Source organism: Ursus maritimus, unplaced genomic scaffold (assembly GCF_017311325.1).
Source record: "Ursus maritimus isolate PB19 unplaced genomic scaffold, ASM1731132v1 scaffold_11, whole genome shotgun sequence".
Classification (NCBI taxonomy): domain Eukaryota; kingdom Metazoa; phylum Chordata; class Mammalia; order Carnivora; family Ursidae; genus Ursus; species Ursus maritimus.
This window is the reverse complement of record NW_024423453.1, coordinates 33,349,227-33,365,450: the sequence shown is the minus strand read 5'-3', so window position 1 is coordinate 33,365,450 and position 16,224 is coordinate 33,349,227. Positions and strand designations below refer to the sequence as shown.

Sequence of the window (16,224 nt, the reverse complement as noted above, 5' to 3'; positions counted from 1 at the left end):
GAGATGGTAAGGTTTTAGTGGGATAACCAGACTGGTTAGTGGTTATCTTTATTTGGGGGAAGGGAGGAAAGACATGTGCCATGTTAGTGATCTTCTAACATGCCTTAGAAAACTGGATCAAATAAAAAATTATAAAATACCTCAGTCAGACCTCAAAGTCCATCTCTTTTCTTTGAAGTCTGATAAGAAAGTACCAAGGCCTACTTCCCTATAATATGACTTTCTTAATTTAATGGAGGTATTTAAAAAACCTTAATCTGACTACTTCTTGACCTCCTGACCAAAAGCCCTTCTAGAGAAGCAGGTTGATGCTATGATGTTTGCTAATCCAAGATCAAAACCAAGACCACTGTTTGTTTCCCCTGGATACTGGTAGCTGCCCGGTGACATCATTTTGCAAGGATTAGATGTCTTGATTCTGGAACTGCTCACTGTCTAGCTTCGATGTAAGTATTTGAAGACATAAATCCAGTTGCCCTCATTTTTTTTTTTCATTTACTCTCTGCCACATACAAGTGCTGCTGAAAAGCCTCATGAAAAGTACAGGGTTAACATCCAACAGTGGGCTCACTTTTTCCCAGAGGAAGCCTGGAGGCCAGAGTAGCAGTACCATTTAAATCAGTAATTTAAACTGCTCTTTTACTCAATGGCACCAAATTTTCATCTTTTTTGGCATTTACAAAACGGAGTCGACATCTATTAGACGGCAAAATTAGAATTTGCTGATTAAATGCCAATATCTAGTACCTTATCTACTGAAGGTTAATAGTTTCTTAAAATATGAATCTCTAGGTTATAAAACGTGAGAATTCTCTAATGAACCAATTTTCTAAGTTAGGCAATTAATACATTGAGTTTATTCAGAAATGAGGCAGGTCTAGTTTAAAATGTGAGTGACGAGATTTGGGGCTGTACTCCTACCCCTAATGCTGAATCCCTATCCAGGGCCCACGCTGGCAGGGCACTTTCCTAAAAACAACGGAGGAGGTCAGCTTTTTATCAACTCCCCAAAACAATGTACTTCCCTTCAAAAAAAGTAAGAGGCAAAGGGTAAGGGTTACTACAGAAAAATACACTTATTTTACAGCTAAAAGGCACAAATCCAGCTTCCTCATTTTATGGATAAGACACCCCTGAAGAACGAAAGAGGCTAAGTGACTTGCTTGGGTCACAACAATGATTTTAGAGGTCAAATGAAGGCTTCCCCTTGCCTCGCACCTGCTGGTGTATGCTCCTGTGCTGTCCACACTGTTTTACCTCTCTATCTCTTTGGGCAATCAAAAATCCTAGGAAACCAGTGTTTAGAGGTCAGTTTTGAACTGCTCAATTCAGTTCGAGATCTTACATCTACTTGAATGCCGCAGGTAGTTGGTCCGTGAGTGACGTGAAGTTTAATAATTGCTTTTCAGGGAGACTTCTGGTTTGCTGGCGTTCCCTCAATGTGTCTTCTGCCCTCCTCCTTTTCTGAAAGACCCACTTTCCTTAGCTCTGGGCTTCCTCCCGATTTGTCACTGGGCCCCTCCCCTAGCAGTCACCCTCCGCATTTCTCAACTTTACACCCTTGGTATCTTCACCTATGTTTGTGGTTAAATACTCAAGGCCCTGTGACTCCTAACCCCACCTGCCTGTGATCTAATTCCATCCTTCCCTTGTCCAACAGCTCCCTGCCGTCATCCTCTACTGCCCGACCCTGAATGGATCATCTCTTCTTCAAACCAACTCCACCTGTTAAGCACTCTCAAGGGTACTCGTTGGTTTTCCTAATACAAAAATACCGAATCAGGTGAGGTTTTTAAAGTGTTTTTATAAAATTTATATGTATTTTCCACTCCATGCAAAGCTCAAGGTTGATTTTGGGACCAAAAGCGCAATGTGGAAGTGTGGCACTGAATCGTACCGAATCACTTAGACATCTTGTTAGTTTTATTTCTTTATATCCCTCCAAACTCAATTTGACATTGATGTTCCAGACAGAGATGAAAGTCATACCCGAATGACGGTTCAGTACTACTTATGAGGAGAGAAAGGTGAAAAAAGGCCCCAAGGTGTTAGTACGCCTGTCTTGACCCTGTCTTCTCTACTGTCTACTGGCAAATATTTAAATGTTTTCCTGATTGTTGAAAAAAAAGGGTGAAAATAAAGAGTAAGAAACAAGGATAATAAAGTAAAGGCAAAAATAAACCAACTTTGGAGATACACTGATTCTCAAATTCTGAGAGTAAACAGAGGAACTCATTCAAGCCTCAACTTTTAAATCCAAGGCAGATTACAACTTGGCTTTAGCCAGACTACATCTGAACAAAGAAAACAACATTATTTCATTTAGCAGAGAGCACTGACGACTGGCGAAATTCCTACTGTGCTTTAACCCTTATGGACGTCAATCTCTGGATCATGTGACGTGCTCCCTAATTTGGGGTACAAGTTGACAGATCTTCATCTCCGGTTCAGATCTTCCTCTGGAGATCCTAACCTACACATTTACATGACCACCCCATTTGGCTGTTCTGCAGGCCCTCACACTGCATGTTCCAAAATGCAATTTCTCCTCTGACTCGCCACACGCCTGCTTTGTTTCCTCCATTACCAGCTGCCGTTGCAGATCTCTTACAAGTCACTCTAAATTCTACTTGCTCTCTAATCTCTACTTTATAAATTTTAATTTATATTTATGACAGTATAATAGTCTGTTTTCATTTACCTAAGAAAATAAAAAATCTGCAAGTCTGAAGTCCTTTCTTAACATCTTCCTGTTTTTATTGGGGACCTCGCTGACCCGGTTTGTTGTTCTGAAAGCGATGGGCTCGCACTGTATATGGCCAAATAACCTCCCTCTACACAGCAAATGCCTTCAAGACCTTAAAAACCATGGTCAGCCCCCAAGTTGAAGGACCCAATACAAGCCAGGAAGGGGGCTCCATTATGCCTTTCCTCATTTGATCATTTCTAAACCAAGGCTTTAAGAATTTGGAAAACTGAGCAAAGCACTCTCTGAGGTTTGTTTTCTATCATATCCTTAAATTTCACAACGAGCTTTCTAGGGGCCAACCTGATTATGTTACTTGCCTGCATAAAACCCTTTAATGGTGTACTCAGAATAAAGCCCAAACTCATTAACATGGATTATAACACCCTCAGGATCAGGCACCTGCGAGGCCTTTGGCATTTCTTCCCCCATTCATACTTTGCTCCCCTCCTCCCTCCCACTCACAACTCAGCCAGTCCCATCTGCCCTCTTTTAAAGGATCTGGGTATGCTGTTTATTCTAAAAGATCCTCTGCCGTCCCCCCCCCCATTATTTAATTGCCATTCACCCTCTCAGACTTTCCTCAGGGGAGCGTTGATAACAGTGCCAAGAGCTTACCTCAACAACAGCCCCTTCCACGCCAATTATGATAATGTGTTTACTTTTCTACCTCCTCCACTAGACAGGGAGCTTCTTCAGTGAAGCCACCTTTTCTTCCCGTGTTTGGGAACCCAAGGCCTAGCAAAGGGTATATCCTATAATTGGTAGGCCCTGAAATCTATGTTGATGAATTGCAGTTCCCTTAAAGCTAGTCGTGTTTAATCTCATCAATATCATACTTTCTTGTTTGTCCTTCAAGTGGGAAGAAAAGAGCAACAGAGCGTTGTTTCAAAAGTTGATCATCCCAAATATGGTCAAGGCAGTCACATGAGGTCATGTTTCAAATAAGCAGAGGCAATCTCTTCTGCAAAGTCCATACACTATCAAGTATTATTTTCATAGGTACTGCTTACATAAATTCAACACAAAATGGACGACTTACTTTCTGTTTTACTACAGGTTTAACTTAGCTTAAATTATTTACTCTTCTGCAGTTTTACAGATTATACTATCTCCATTAGGCATCTCAAAAAGCAAGAAACAAGAAGATAATTCGCAACATTATTATCCTCTGATAATTCCCAAAATTAATCCAGGTGGTATACTGAAAAACTTTTACACTTGTTTTAATGGTCTGACTGTATGAAGAATATAATAATGATACTTGTATATTGAAAGGTAAAGAATATTTAGGAGAAACAATCTGCACGTAAAGGCTATGCTACAAAAATGCAATCCATTCTTTTTTTTTTAAGCTTTTATTTAAGTAATCTCTACACCCAACCTGGGGCTTGAACTCAAGACCCTGACCAAGATCAAGAGTCACATGCTCTTCTTTTTTTTTTTAATAAGATAGGTTTCACCTCCTCTTTTTTTTTTTTTTTTTAGGATTTTATTTATTTATTTGACAGAGAGAGAGACAGCCAGCGAGAGAGGGAACACAAGCAGGGGGAGTGGAAGAGGGAGAAGCAGGCTCCCAGCAGAGGAGCCCGATGCGGGGCTCGATCCCAGGACTCCGGGATCACGCCCTGAGCCAAAGGCAGACACTTAACGACTGAGCCACTCAGGCGCCCCAAGAGTCACATGCTCTTCTGACTAAGCCAGCCAGGCACCCCATAAATGTACCCCATTTGCATTTCCTTTAAACCAAAAATCTGACTTGAGATTCAAACTTAATACTTGTTTATTAAAATCTAGTTATATTTACTACTGCCATTCATCCATCTCCCAAACATTTACTATAGTATAAAAGTGGTTTTTCAAATGCATGTTAATTAAGAAAAATAGAAATAAAAAGCATGTTAACTTTTAATCACATTCGAAAACTTCACAAGATCTCTTGAAAAAACGTCTAGAGCAAATATGTCAACTGTGTCAAAAAGACCCATCCAGGAAAGCTCGTCCGGACTGGTCTTCTGGATGCTTCCTATACTGAAGTGAAGAGGTGTACCTGAAGATACTTTAATCCGACTAATGTACAAAACACCAGAAGTAAACTTGCACTGCTTTTTCAAAATCAATACAATAACCAATGTTCAGAACTACTGCAGAAAGCCGTGGTTGGACAAAGCCAAACAAAGTAGAAAGACAGCATCTACGGCTCAAATGGCTGCCACGCCATGTTAGGAGCCTGGATGGGGGCAGGGGGCCTAGATTAGTGCAGTCATTAAATACAGTAGATTCAGGTAATGATTTACTTTAAGAGAAACCACGATAGATATCTCACAGAAGTTTCCAAAACTTTATAAACTTGCTTTTCAATTAAAATGTAACTTTCAGTTGAAGCAATCAAAACAGTTTGTCCTGCATTTACAAGGACTCATCTGCTTTCCTATATTTAATACACTATATGTAAATTATGCTTTTCTCCTCTATTAATATACACAAAACTTGGTTCGTAACAAATACTATCGTGACAGAAATAGTAGGAGTGAAAATATAGCTACCACCAAGTGGGGTGATGGGCAAAAGGGTCCATGAAAAGACCTTTAACATAAGTGTTTAGAACATCTATGCATTTCTGAAGCTTCCATTACTGAGAAGTATTTGAAAAACTTATCTGTACTACTAAGTACAGCAGCTGACATCTATAATTGGGGGTATAAACAAGACTAGAATGTCACTCATTTACTGTAGACTCTTCCAAAGAAGACAATCACAAAAACTGGTTACCTTGGGTGTTGAACTAGTTATTTGGGCTCTGAAACTAACCAAGTCATATTTGATAGAATCAGGTTTGCTAATTATGAGGTATAGTTAATAAGAGATACTGGAAAAGATTGAGTCATGTATCTGATGTCACAAAATTTGAAAGTAAAACAGACTTATCTGATGCTATGCATGTAAAGAATTTCATGACCAAATAAGACATTTGTTTTACAGCTTATGTTTTTATTTTTATTTATTTATTTTAAAGATATATTTATTCATTTTAGCAAGAGACAGTAAGCAAGCACGTGACAGGGGCAGGGGGATGGCGGTGGTGGAGGGGCAAAGGGAGAGGGAGACAGAATCCTAAGCAGACTCCATACTGAGTGTGGAACCAGACGTGGGGCTTGATCCCACGATCCTGAGATCATGACCTGAGCCAAAATCAAGAGTCGGAAACTTAACTGACTGAGCCACCCAGGTACCCCTACAGTTTTAAGTTTTTAAAGACAAACTGCTCCAAGATCTGAATTTGGGTTTTCAATTGTGTTTTTCTTGAATAGTCATAACTTCCTAAAGTGAGTTGAAAAGTTTGCTAAATTAGTCTCTCATGTTTCTCTTGTATCATATTTATTTAAAAAGTAGAACAATATTAAAAGAAAAGCAAATTTTTTTTCATTACTATGATTTTAGTAACCTCCTCTGTTTTGCTAAACCTATTCTCCTTGATTTTGCCAAAAACTATTCTGGGTACTTTCTCAGTTCATTTTGTATCTGAGTGTACATACCAAATAAACAACCTGGAACCAGAAGTTAGGACTCAGTGCTTTGTACACTTACCCTAACAATACTACCTCCACATACATGTAGGACTTCCAGATATCAAACTTACATTTGGGGCTAAAAAGTAGAGATGTGCTGGGGCACCTGGGTAGCTCAGCTGGTTAAGCGTCGTGATCTAATGGGTCATGAGATCGAGCCCCCTGTGGGGCTCCGTGCTCAGTGGGGAATCTGCTTGAAGAGTCTCCCCCTCTGCCCCTCCCCCCACATGTGCTCACATGCTCGTTCACTCTCTAAAATAAATAAATAAATCTTAAAAAAAAAAGTAGAGATTTGCTGCCCACGTGCACTAAGTAATAAGTAAAGAACCAGTTTAGCATTACAAATGAATATTTCAATATTGCGAAGAGTTCATGACACTTGGGCCTTAATCCTTCAGCAACCTGTGAACTCAATTATAAATCTATGCATCTCCAAACATACTTTTGCATTTTGTATGCAAAGAAAATGACTAATAATGCCTAAATAGATTTAAAGACCAATGAGAACAAAGAGAAGCAAAAGGAAAAGTTGTCAAATAAAAAGCCTGTGATGCTTACACCCTTTCTAAGATAACCATCCCTGATTATAGCCCTGCTGCTGGGGCCCTCTGGGTGGCTGTGGGGGTTATGAATGACTATCTTTCCAGCTGTTAGACCAAAGGTGGGCAGCTGACCAGCGGCAGCCAATCTATGGGCTGGCCTACAATCCTACGGCCTGGTGTAAAAAGACAAATCAGAGCAATCAAACTCTCCGTGAGCACTCTACAGTGAGTGAACAATGAGGGAGGCAGCAGCTGGGGAAGTTGCACGCATGTATAAAGGAGCCAGGAGGCAGAAGTGAGGCCACAAAGGGGCGTTGTCGGCCACAGCTCCTGGAAGGCAGAAACCAGGCAGAGGATGCGGGACAGGAAACAGAAAGGAAGGAAAGAATGTGAGACAGAACAATGCAGATGCAAAGACTTCCCATAGGGCAGAAATGCAGGCAGCAGGGCAAAATGACGGTCCCCTGGGGGTGCTTCTGTTCCCAGTAACTTTCTCATTTCAGCACAGGACCACCCTTACTTACTTACTTAAAGGCAAAACAAAACAAAACTCACTTTCTTCAGATACTCGGAGTGAGTCTCAGACTCTGCTCCCCACAATTGGAACTTAATTAGAAATACATTAATGATCTAAAAACTCAGGTTAATGAGACATTTACACAGTCATTACATGCCCTTAAAAAGCTATGTACAGCACAGGAGACTTCAAATGTGCTGAATTCCCCAGAAATGGTGCCAGCTCATCACACAGCCAATATACTAACTTATTTGGTTGTCAAGATTAAATCACACTGACAGCATGCTGCAACACAGCTAGTTGTCTGGGTTTTAACCACTCAAACCCCAAATTTAAAAACCTGGGTATGTATTACCAGTTTGGAGTTTCTTTTATACTGAATTCTTAAAAAACCATGCTACCCTAGAATTTAATGTTACTTATGAAGGCCAGTATGAAAGAACAGACCAGAAGGATTTATATCCCAGCAAAGGCAGAACCATTTTTAAAGAAGCTGTTATACAGACAGACTGGAAAGATTGTACAAGCAGCCTCATTGTTCTTAAAGAATTACGTCAAATGCACTAATAACCTCTAGTCTGATTTGATATTCTATACTCTGGAGAAGAGGTTACAAAACAGCAGCCAAAGACCACATCTAGCCTGTAGAAGTGTTTGGTTTGGTCTGCAGTGTTTTTTTGGTTTTTGTTTTTTAAATTAAACAACCTGATCGAACTCAAAAATCAAAAGATAATACACATAGAAATGAAATTTCCAGCTTCTCTTGATACATCAGATGACTTGCCCATATTATTTTCAGAAGTCAAAAAAGTGTTACAGCCAAGGAGCAGTTAGGTACTCCATTTAGAATGGGCAAGTGCATTCCAGTTTCTCCTAATTTTCTCCTGTTCCTTGCCAAACCTTGTAAGTTTTTTAGTTTGTAACCTCTGCTCTAGAGACAGGAGACAGAAATCTCACCTGGGCATCAACATATAACAATGATTAACCTACAAATAGCAATACCGCACTTAAAACAAGTTGATAACTGAGGTAATAAGAAATACTTCAGAATTTCTAGTCCCAATTCCATTTGGGATTTCATGACAGTCAAGTGCAGAGCTAAGCTGGCACGTCCCCCAGCCCCTTCACTATGCCATGCCCTCCTCACCTTTTCTGTCAGGCTTGAGGTTCCTATCCACGGGGGGTGGTTCACAGTCTGCAACAGGAACTGGCCTTCGGGGAGGGGTCTTTGGGCTGGACCGGAAGCCCATATGAGCCGGAGGAGGAACTTGCATTCCAAATGAAGAAAAATCAAACGTTCCCGGAGTCATTGGCACATAATTTGCTTCCTGAATTGGTTCTGTAAAACTGCTGGAATGTTGTCGCGGAGGAGAATTGGGATTCATTGGGACATAATTTTCATCCAGTTCTTCACTTGATACACTTCCCACTGTCAATATATTTTTGATTTTCTAAAACACACATACATTTCTTTTACTACACAGAAACTATTATCAAACGGGAAAACACAATTGTAAGTCACACCTACTCATATGGATCTGCGGGGACTCGTATTTCATGACCTTATTTAGTCTCAGGGCACTGAGTGTGAAGATCCTGACAGTGAAATACACTTGATGACACCAAGGTCAATTATACTTACAAAGTGGTTATGGAAGCCTTCAAGTGAACTAGATCTATCACTTGGAAATGTTCGTGGAATATCATAGCAGTCTTGAGAACTAGCATCTAAAATAGAAAACAAACGATCAGCATTTCTCCCCATCTTTACCAGTTCTCAGAATGGTCTCTGTTCTCTCTCTTTACACACATACATGCAGGTATGCGTGCACACACACAGATTTTTAAAAAGATGCTCACAGAACAATATCCCGAATGGGCACATTAAGTCATTAGAAAATACAGACAACACTAATATGCTAACCAGTACTAGCATTTGAATTCGACGGCGAATGAAAGCCTAAGCCCAGGATGAGATGGGTTAAAGATAGAGAAAAAAATACTTCTCTTTTCTCATCTTCTGTGCTACCTTGGGCCTAACTTATATCTCACTAACCTGTAATCAGATTACAGAGCCGCTTCATGAAGAGAATCAGAAATTGGTATTGAATGACTAAGTAAAATCTCCCTGTTATGATGCATGAAATCTTTATTTTCTCTAGGACAGGTGGGTAACTCTACCACAAAATATAGAAACACCAGCCCATAGTTTTTAGGGTATATGCATCTTAAACTCCGGCCTTCTATTTCTAGGACTTTAAGAACCTCAGAGTGTAACCCAGACTGAATTTCTCTCCTCTCAAGGTCTGTAACTTTCGGCAAGCTCTAGGAGATGGTATAGGACTAAGTGAAGTGGCTACAGTAAGGGGAGAGAAGATTCCGAGCCTTAGAAGTAAATAAAACCAAACAAAAGCAGAATGGCATGACTGGAACGGAGTATACTTGTTAGACACAACGTGTAAGGTGCTTATCGAGGAAGGAAGGAAATGGAGCCCAGCAGATGTGACACAGAAGCGGCCATAACGGCACACAAATGCAGGAAAGGGATGGCTTGGAGAGGTCTGTGGCTGGTCCATTTCCTGCTCCTCTGCCCCAGCAGAGTCTACCCACCCAGGATACATGGAAAGCAGGAAAGAGGGGAGCACGCTTCCTGAGGCAGGGAGGTATTACTAAGGCCATACTTCTTCAGGGGTGAAAAACTCCAAGTCTTTCTCCCTTCCAGCAGAACACGCACTCAGGCACACGCTGCATGCACAAACACCCTTCCCACGATCTACTAAGCATCTGATGTCTTCGCTACATGAGTGGGTAACTGCAGAGCTGAAGGAAAAAAGGACTATCATTTAACATCATACTATGCTGCAAAGAACAAATATTCAGACAAACAGACTTTCTATCATTAACCTCTAACACAGTGAGGTGGTTAGTGAGAGCTGACCTTTTCGCAATTTGTTCAAATCCACAGTGGAAATGGTATTACTACGTGACGGTGGCATCCCGGCTGTAGGGATACAGTAACTATTGTCAGTATCTGAGGCCGTGCGTGTGATACTGCACGTTTCCACAGGAGATCGGTCATGAGCTGGATGTGGTTTCGGTGGCCGAGGTGGAGGAATATCTGGAATAATGTCTAGCTTTGACGTCTGTCCCAAAGTTCCTTCTGGAAATGTCCGTGGAATCTGATAAGTATTACCAGGTGTTGGAGGAATGTCATAACTAATAGATACATGCCTCATTTGAGTCTCTACACTTGATGTCCCAGATGGGGTATTAAAAACATAGAGTTCTCCATCTGCCTCGGTACTCGATGGAGACACCTTTGGTAAGACATCATGGGAGTAACTCCTGGGCAGGTTATAAAGGCTGGAGTCTACAGAGACAGACGCAGCACGAGACGGTGGAGAATCATACATCATTTGCTGCTGAAAAAAGCCATTCACTCCGTGTTTGTTCTGGGAGGAAGCAGGATTTTTATGAGAAGGGACGTTATCATTGCAGTCTGTTTCAGAAGAGGTGGATTTTGTAGAATCAGCATGTGTTCTAAATAAAAATTGTTAATGACAGAAAATAAAACATGGTAAAGACATAAGACTACATTTTAATACATGTATTTATAGCTTAGCAATCAAAATACATGGCTTTTTCTCATTCGATTTTTTTGTGCGATCCATAAGATTTAAAGCATGAATGTTTCTTAGTTTTTATGATTATACACCAGACAACAAAACCACCACCACAAAACCACCAAAAGCATTCTCCCTAATTTCTGCTCTGTACCGGCCCACACCCCCAACTCCCCTATTAAATCCACACGTAAAACCATGATCCCTGAGGCACTGGAATTAGAAAGATACAAAACTCTGAGAAAGGTAAATGATTAAGGCATAGACACAAGGAAAAGCATTTCCTCTGAAGAGCATGCAGAAACCTCGTGCCAAAAGAGTTGATCAAGTTGGTTCACTGCTCTTCTGTTAGCCTACCTCTGGCAACTCTTGTTCTCTAAGACCAACAGTCTAATGATTACCTGGTATTGCATAAATTCAATGTGACCTACAAGGAGGTGGCAACTTGAAAGGCTTTGTGTATCTTTCTTCCTACTAATTTTCTTTAACAAACATTTAGCCAGTACTGTAAAGATGATCAAAATACAAGCCACAGAGCTGGCCAACTCCAAACAATAATTAACCCTGAGAACTCTCATTAGAGTATATTTAATGTTTTGGGTACATTTCTAGTCTCTGCCTTTTGCAATATCACAAAATTTGGGTAGAAGCCAAAATGAAGCTAACAATACTAGCACATTGCATGCACTTCCTTAATGGTTAATAAGATACCTTAACTACTGTGAGTGTTGTCCAAAGTCCTTAATCTTCTGAAAAATAACTTGCAATAGTGTTTTTAAGGTGTGATCTTTCCTGATTTCTTCGTAACACCTGGCACTGTGTATCACACTTACTCATTCACACTCTGCCTCTGGTGCCACAGAGCCCAGGCTGCAGTATTGTCATTTCCCTTCCCCCACGGATTAGTCCCTTCTTTCACTGACTCGCTCCTTCTCCCTGGGTCTCCGAGACCTGGGAACAGCCAACAGAATTCAGTCTTCTAATGCTTTACCACAGAGCCATTTAAAAAATCCTCCTCTCTCGTAACTTCACCTTCCACTGAATGCTGACAACTCCCATCTTCTCACCGATCTCTGAGTCCCGTATTTTCAAACTGTTCAAATATTTTTCCATTTGGTTATCCCGGTATTACCTTGCTTGCATGTACCAAACCAAACTCCTTACTTCTCAAACTGACTGTCCTTTCTGACTTGCCTTTAAGAGAAATGTCTTTTTCCAGAATCTCGAGGCTCAAAATGCTTTCAGCTTTGATTCATTCTCTTTGATCTCCACCACCACTGAGGCACCAAGTCCTTCTAACCAAGTAATTATTCCCCTGTTCTCTTCCCACTGTCACCACCTCACATTCAGATAGATTCACGCCACTAAACCCTCCTAAGAAGTCCTAGTGGACTTCTTTCCTCCAGTTTCTCCTTCTTCCAATGAACCCAAGGGACCATACTGCTATAAAGTCACTATTTTCAGATCATGGTTTTCAGATCACCCATCTACTTGGAGAAAATCCTCTTGAGGGTCCCAACAGGCTGTGGGAACGAAAAAAGCCCACAAGCAACTCCACTTGGTACTGAGGTCGATCGCTGGCTCCACCTGGCACGCCGATCTCATGTCTTACTCTCCCCCAGTGGAATCCTCTATTCTGGCAAACGCTCCTCCTCTTTCGCTTCCTTCCATCCCTCACTCTTACCTTGCCTTTCCCTCAAATAATTTTTATGCAGATTGCGAATGACAGGAACCAGTATAGTTCAAATCCTACTCTTCCTTTGAAGTGTTTCACCCTCCATCTTAAAAATACTTGCACTGTTCCTTCTAAGAATTTCTAATGCACCTACACGTATTCTTAAATTTGCACTTCACTGAATTCAAACAAGTGAGTTAAGAAAAGCTAGAAGTACAATGAGTATTAAGTTCCCTGCCCTTGACTAGCTTATAGTTTAGTGAAGAATAAATTAAAATATCAAGCTATTCCCAATTCTGTGATAAAACACAGATAAGGAGGCACAACCAGGATGCTATGAAAACTCGGACTGGCATTTAGTCCATAAGTTTGGGGGAATGTTTTCTAGAGAAGTACATGCCTGAGCTGAGTCCTGCAGGATTTGCAAGGCAATTCTCCTGCCATCATCTACAAACACTTAACGCTTCCATGTTCTGACTTCTTCAAAAGCTTCACTTATAAACTCTGAAGGGACTGTACCTGAGGGGGCTGTAGCTTATGTAATTAACTAGTCTATACCTTCACAGCACCTAGCAAAAGAGTGGGCACATAGTGGGTAGTGGGTACTTCCTAAATATTTGTCAATTAACTGCCACTTCTGCAAACTACAGATACTAAATACATCTGAGCAAGGACTCTGAGCATAATTTCTACTACAACAGGAAAGCTGTAATACCCATGAGATCAATGAAAGATACCATATAAAAAGAAAATGTACGGAACACTGCCACTTAGCTGCTGGCTTTTAAAAAGTTGATATTGAAAAATAATTGTGAATCTCCATAAAAAAGAATCTTAGTTAGTAGCACAGGTAACAAAGTTGCGAATGTGTAATTTTAAATACTCACAGCAAACAAGCAAAATCAAGTTAGAATTTGATTTTATTAACTAGTGTTGATTTATAAAAAGATTTCTTTTTTTGCTCTTACAGGTAAAATCCCATTACAACAAATATGCAGAAACCCATCTTTGGAATATTTGTATTCTGTTACCTCAGGGAATAATTCACAGCAACTAAACTGTGGTTCTTGACAAATCCTATATAAAAATTGAACAAGCACTTCATATGATCTTAGCCCAGTAACAGTCACTTTCTCCATGAAAACAACTTTTTTGATATAAAAAAATAATGCTTAATGTCCAATCATTCTGTTAAAAAAATATCTTTCACATCTACTATGCAATTCATTCCTACTTTTATATATTGCAAATCAAGACATAAATATCCCCAATATCACTGGTTGTCACACTGCTGCTAATGGCAGGAACGGGCTCCCTGATCTACATTTTCTGTCTCCAATTCTCACTGTTACCTCAGGCCTTCCAATTACTCAACAGCAAATGACAAGAATGATCAAATCAAGATACCGTATAGCTTAGAAGAACAGAAGGGAGCAGGAACGGAGATGATGGGGAAACCAAGGATTTGGGAAAGGCTTTATGATACCTTCAAGCAAGCACTGAAATCCGTATGCTTCTTTCTACTTACAAACGTATAAAGTCACGGTAAGCTCTGCTTCATGGCTAGGTACGATGATTGGAAAATTTTAGTTTTTATAGCAATATATGTGATTTCACCAAATTTCACAATAACCCAAATTGTATATCCCATGGAATTTGCTATATTGGGATTTTACCTGAATAATTAATTTCTCACACAGATCCAAAGCAACCACAACACACTCACTGCAATGGAATCGTTTTGCTTTCAAAATCTTCTAGTAGTAGGTATTCCTCTCCTTCTTCAGAAACAAAAGATGACCCTTGGCTGGTTTACAATCACATAAGAAATGGAGCAAGATCACCATTTATAAATCAGTGAAATCTGTTAAGCAAGTAATACTGTGAGTCTGTAACAAAGACTATGAAACAGGAGAGAGATTTCCAAAAGAGCCTTGTAGGTACAAGTGTTCTTTGCCAAGATAGCAGAGAACATGTTTCTTCAATAAATCTCCTGAATATCAGAAATGTTAGAGGAATATACCCTGAAACATAGTGAGCCTAAAATATAAACCCATAAAGTTGGGTTTCTTTTACGCCTTCAAATCAGAATAAAAAAAGTTTAACGGTAAGACTTCTAAGTGTACACACACACAACACACACACACACACAACACGCACACACAGGCATTCGCGGTTTACCTGGTGGGTTCAGGCTTCTTGCTTTGACAATTGATGAGCAAGAGGTAGTCTTGAGGATCCTCCTGGATGCCAAGGGCTTCTAGGTGCGGTGGCAGGTTAATCAGCTGATATGGAGGAGGTGGAACGGCGCAGGACGAATCCACCTGCGTGGACGGCGGTGCTGTGTTTACAGCTAAAGGTACATCCGCTGGCGCTTGCATGGAGCTGCCAGGTGGCTTCACAGGGTCTGCAACACCAAAATGTAACTATCATCGTCGATCTCATTGTAAGACTTTTTTCTTAAATAAAGCTACTTGGAAGTCTGGAGATAAACTGTTTAAACACACAAAAGCATGATAAACCAGGACAATGTCGGTTAAAACAAATACTACCTAAATAGCAGCATTTACACAGGAAATAATTGGCTGTTGTGAAAGAGATCTGAAGAGTGGGGCTCTTTTTTCCAGAGGCTGTAATAAAGCCATGGTTAACTGTGCCTTGAACAGTCTTTAGTTTGGAGGCTACTGGCAATGAAGATGTTCTACAATCTTAGCATAAGAGAGAGCTTTTTTCCACGATAGAAAACAAAGTCGGGGCACCTTGAGGGCTCAGTCAGTTAAGCGTCTGACTCTTGGTTTCCACTCAGGTCATGATCTCAGGGTCCTGGAATTGAGCCCTGTAGCAGGCTCCGTGCCCAGCAGGGAGTCTGCTTGAGGATTCTCTCTCTCCCCCTCTGCCCCCCCTTCCCATCGCTCTCTCTCTCTCTCTCTCTCTCAAACAAATAAATACATCTTTAAAACAAAACAAAACAAAAAACCAAAGTGCTTCCCAAGCCAAGCCAACTTTCCAAGGAGGCCCGTTTTATTGTGTGGCATCTACAGGCACAAGCATCCACTCTTTGTCCCATTTTTACTTTGCTGTTCATTCTTTTCTTTCTACTCCTCAGCAGACCAAGGAGAAATAGTTCTCATTGTGGGATTCATGTTCAGGGAAAGAGCTTTTCTTAAGCCATCTCCTCTTCCCTCGGCTCATAGCCTCCAGTACCGTTTACTGGATTTCTGTAATATTTTCATGCAAAAGGGGCCAGCAAGTAAAGGAATAATTTATTAAGCACTTAACAACATTCTGAGAAGACATATGAAACTAGCTAAATTGTTCAGAGTGAAGTAATTTGAACACAAGTTGAAAATAAGAGATAAAATCCCACTGTAATCATTAACACAACCATGTAAATTTTGAAAAGCCCAGAAGAAAAATTCTGTTAGACTGATTAGGAATACAAGACTATACGTCCAGAAAAAGATAAATGTTCATATATGAATAAACAAATTTGTTTACTGTCTATGTTAGAACAGAAAAGCCTGGGTTGAAACTGAGATTTTTTTTTTTTTT

At 40.4% G+C, this 16,224-nt stretch overlaps 1 protein-coding gene across 2 annotated transcripts in view; it reads right to left on the bottom strand.

Annotated features, from left to right (window-relative positions):
- The window catches only part of GAB1 (GRB2 associated binding protein 1), a 122,721-nt gene that overhangs the window by 20,561 nt on the left and 85,936 nt on the right, over window positions 1-16,224 (bottom strand). For both annotated transcript variants that reach the window (XM_008685566.2, XM_040626335.1), the window contains exons 3-6: window positions 14,854-15,079; window positions 10,313-10,914; window positions 9,017-9,102; window positions 8,522-8,825 (exon numbers count right to left, since the gene is read on the bottom strand). In XM_008685566.2, coding sequence (XP_008683788.2) covers window positions 8,522-8,825; window positions 9,017-9,102; window positions 10,313-10,914; window positions 14,854-15,079 — 1,218 coding nt within the window. The remainder of the gene's footprint in view (window positions 1-8,521; window positions 8,826-9,016; window positions 9,103-10,312; window positions 10,915-14,853; window positions 15,080-16,224) is intronic.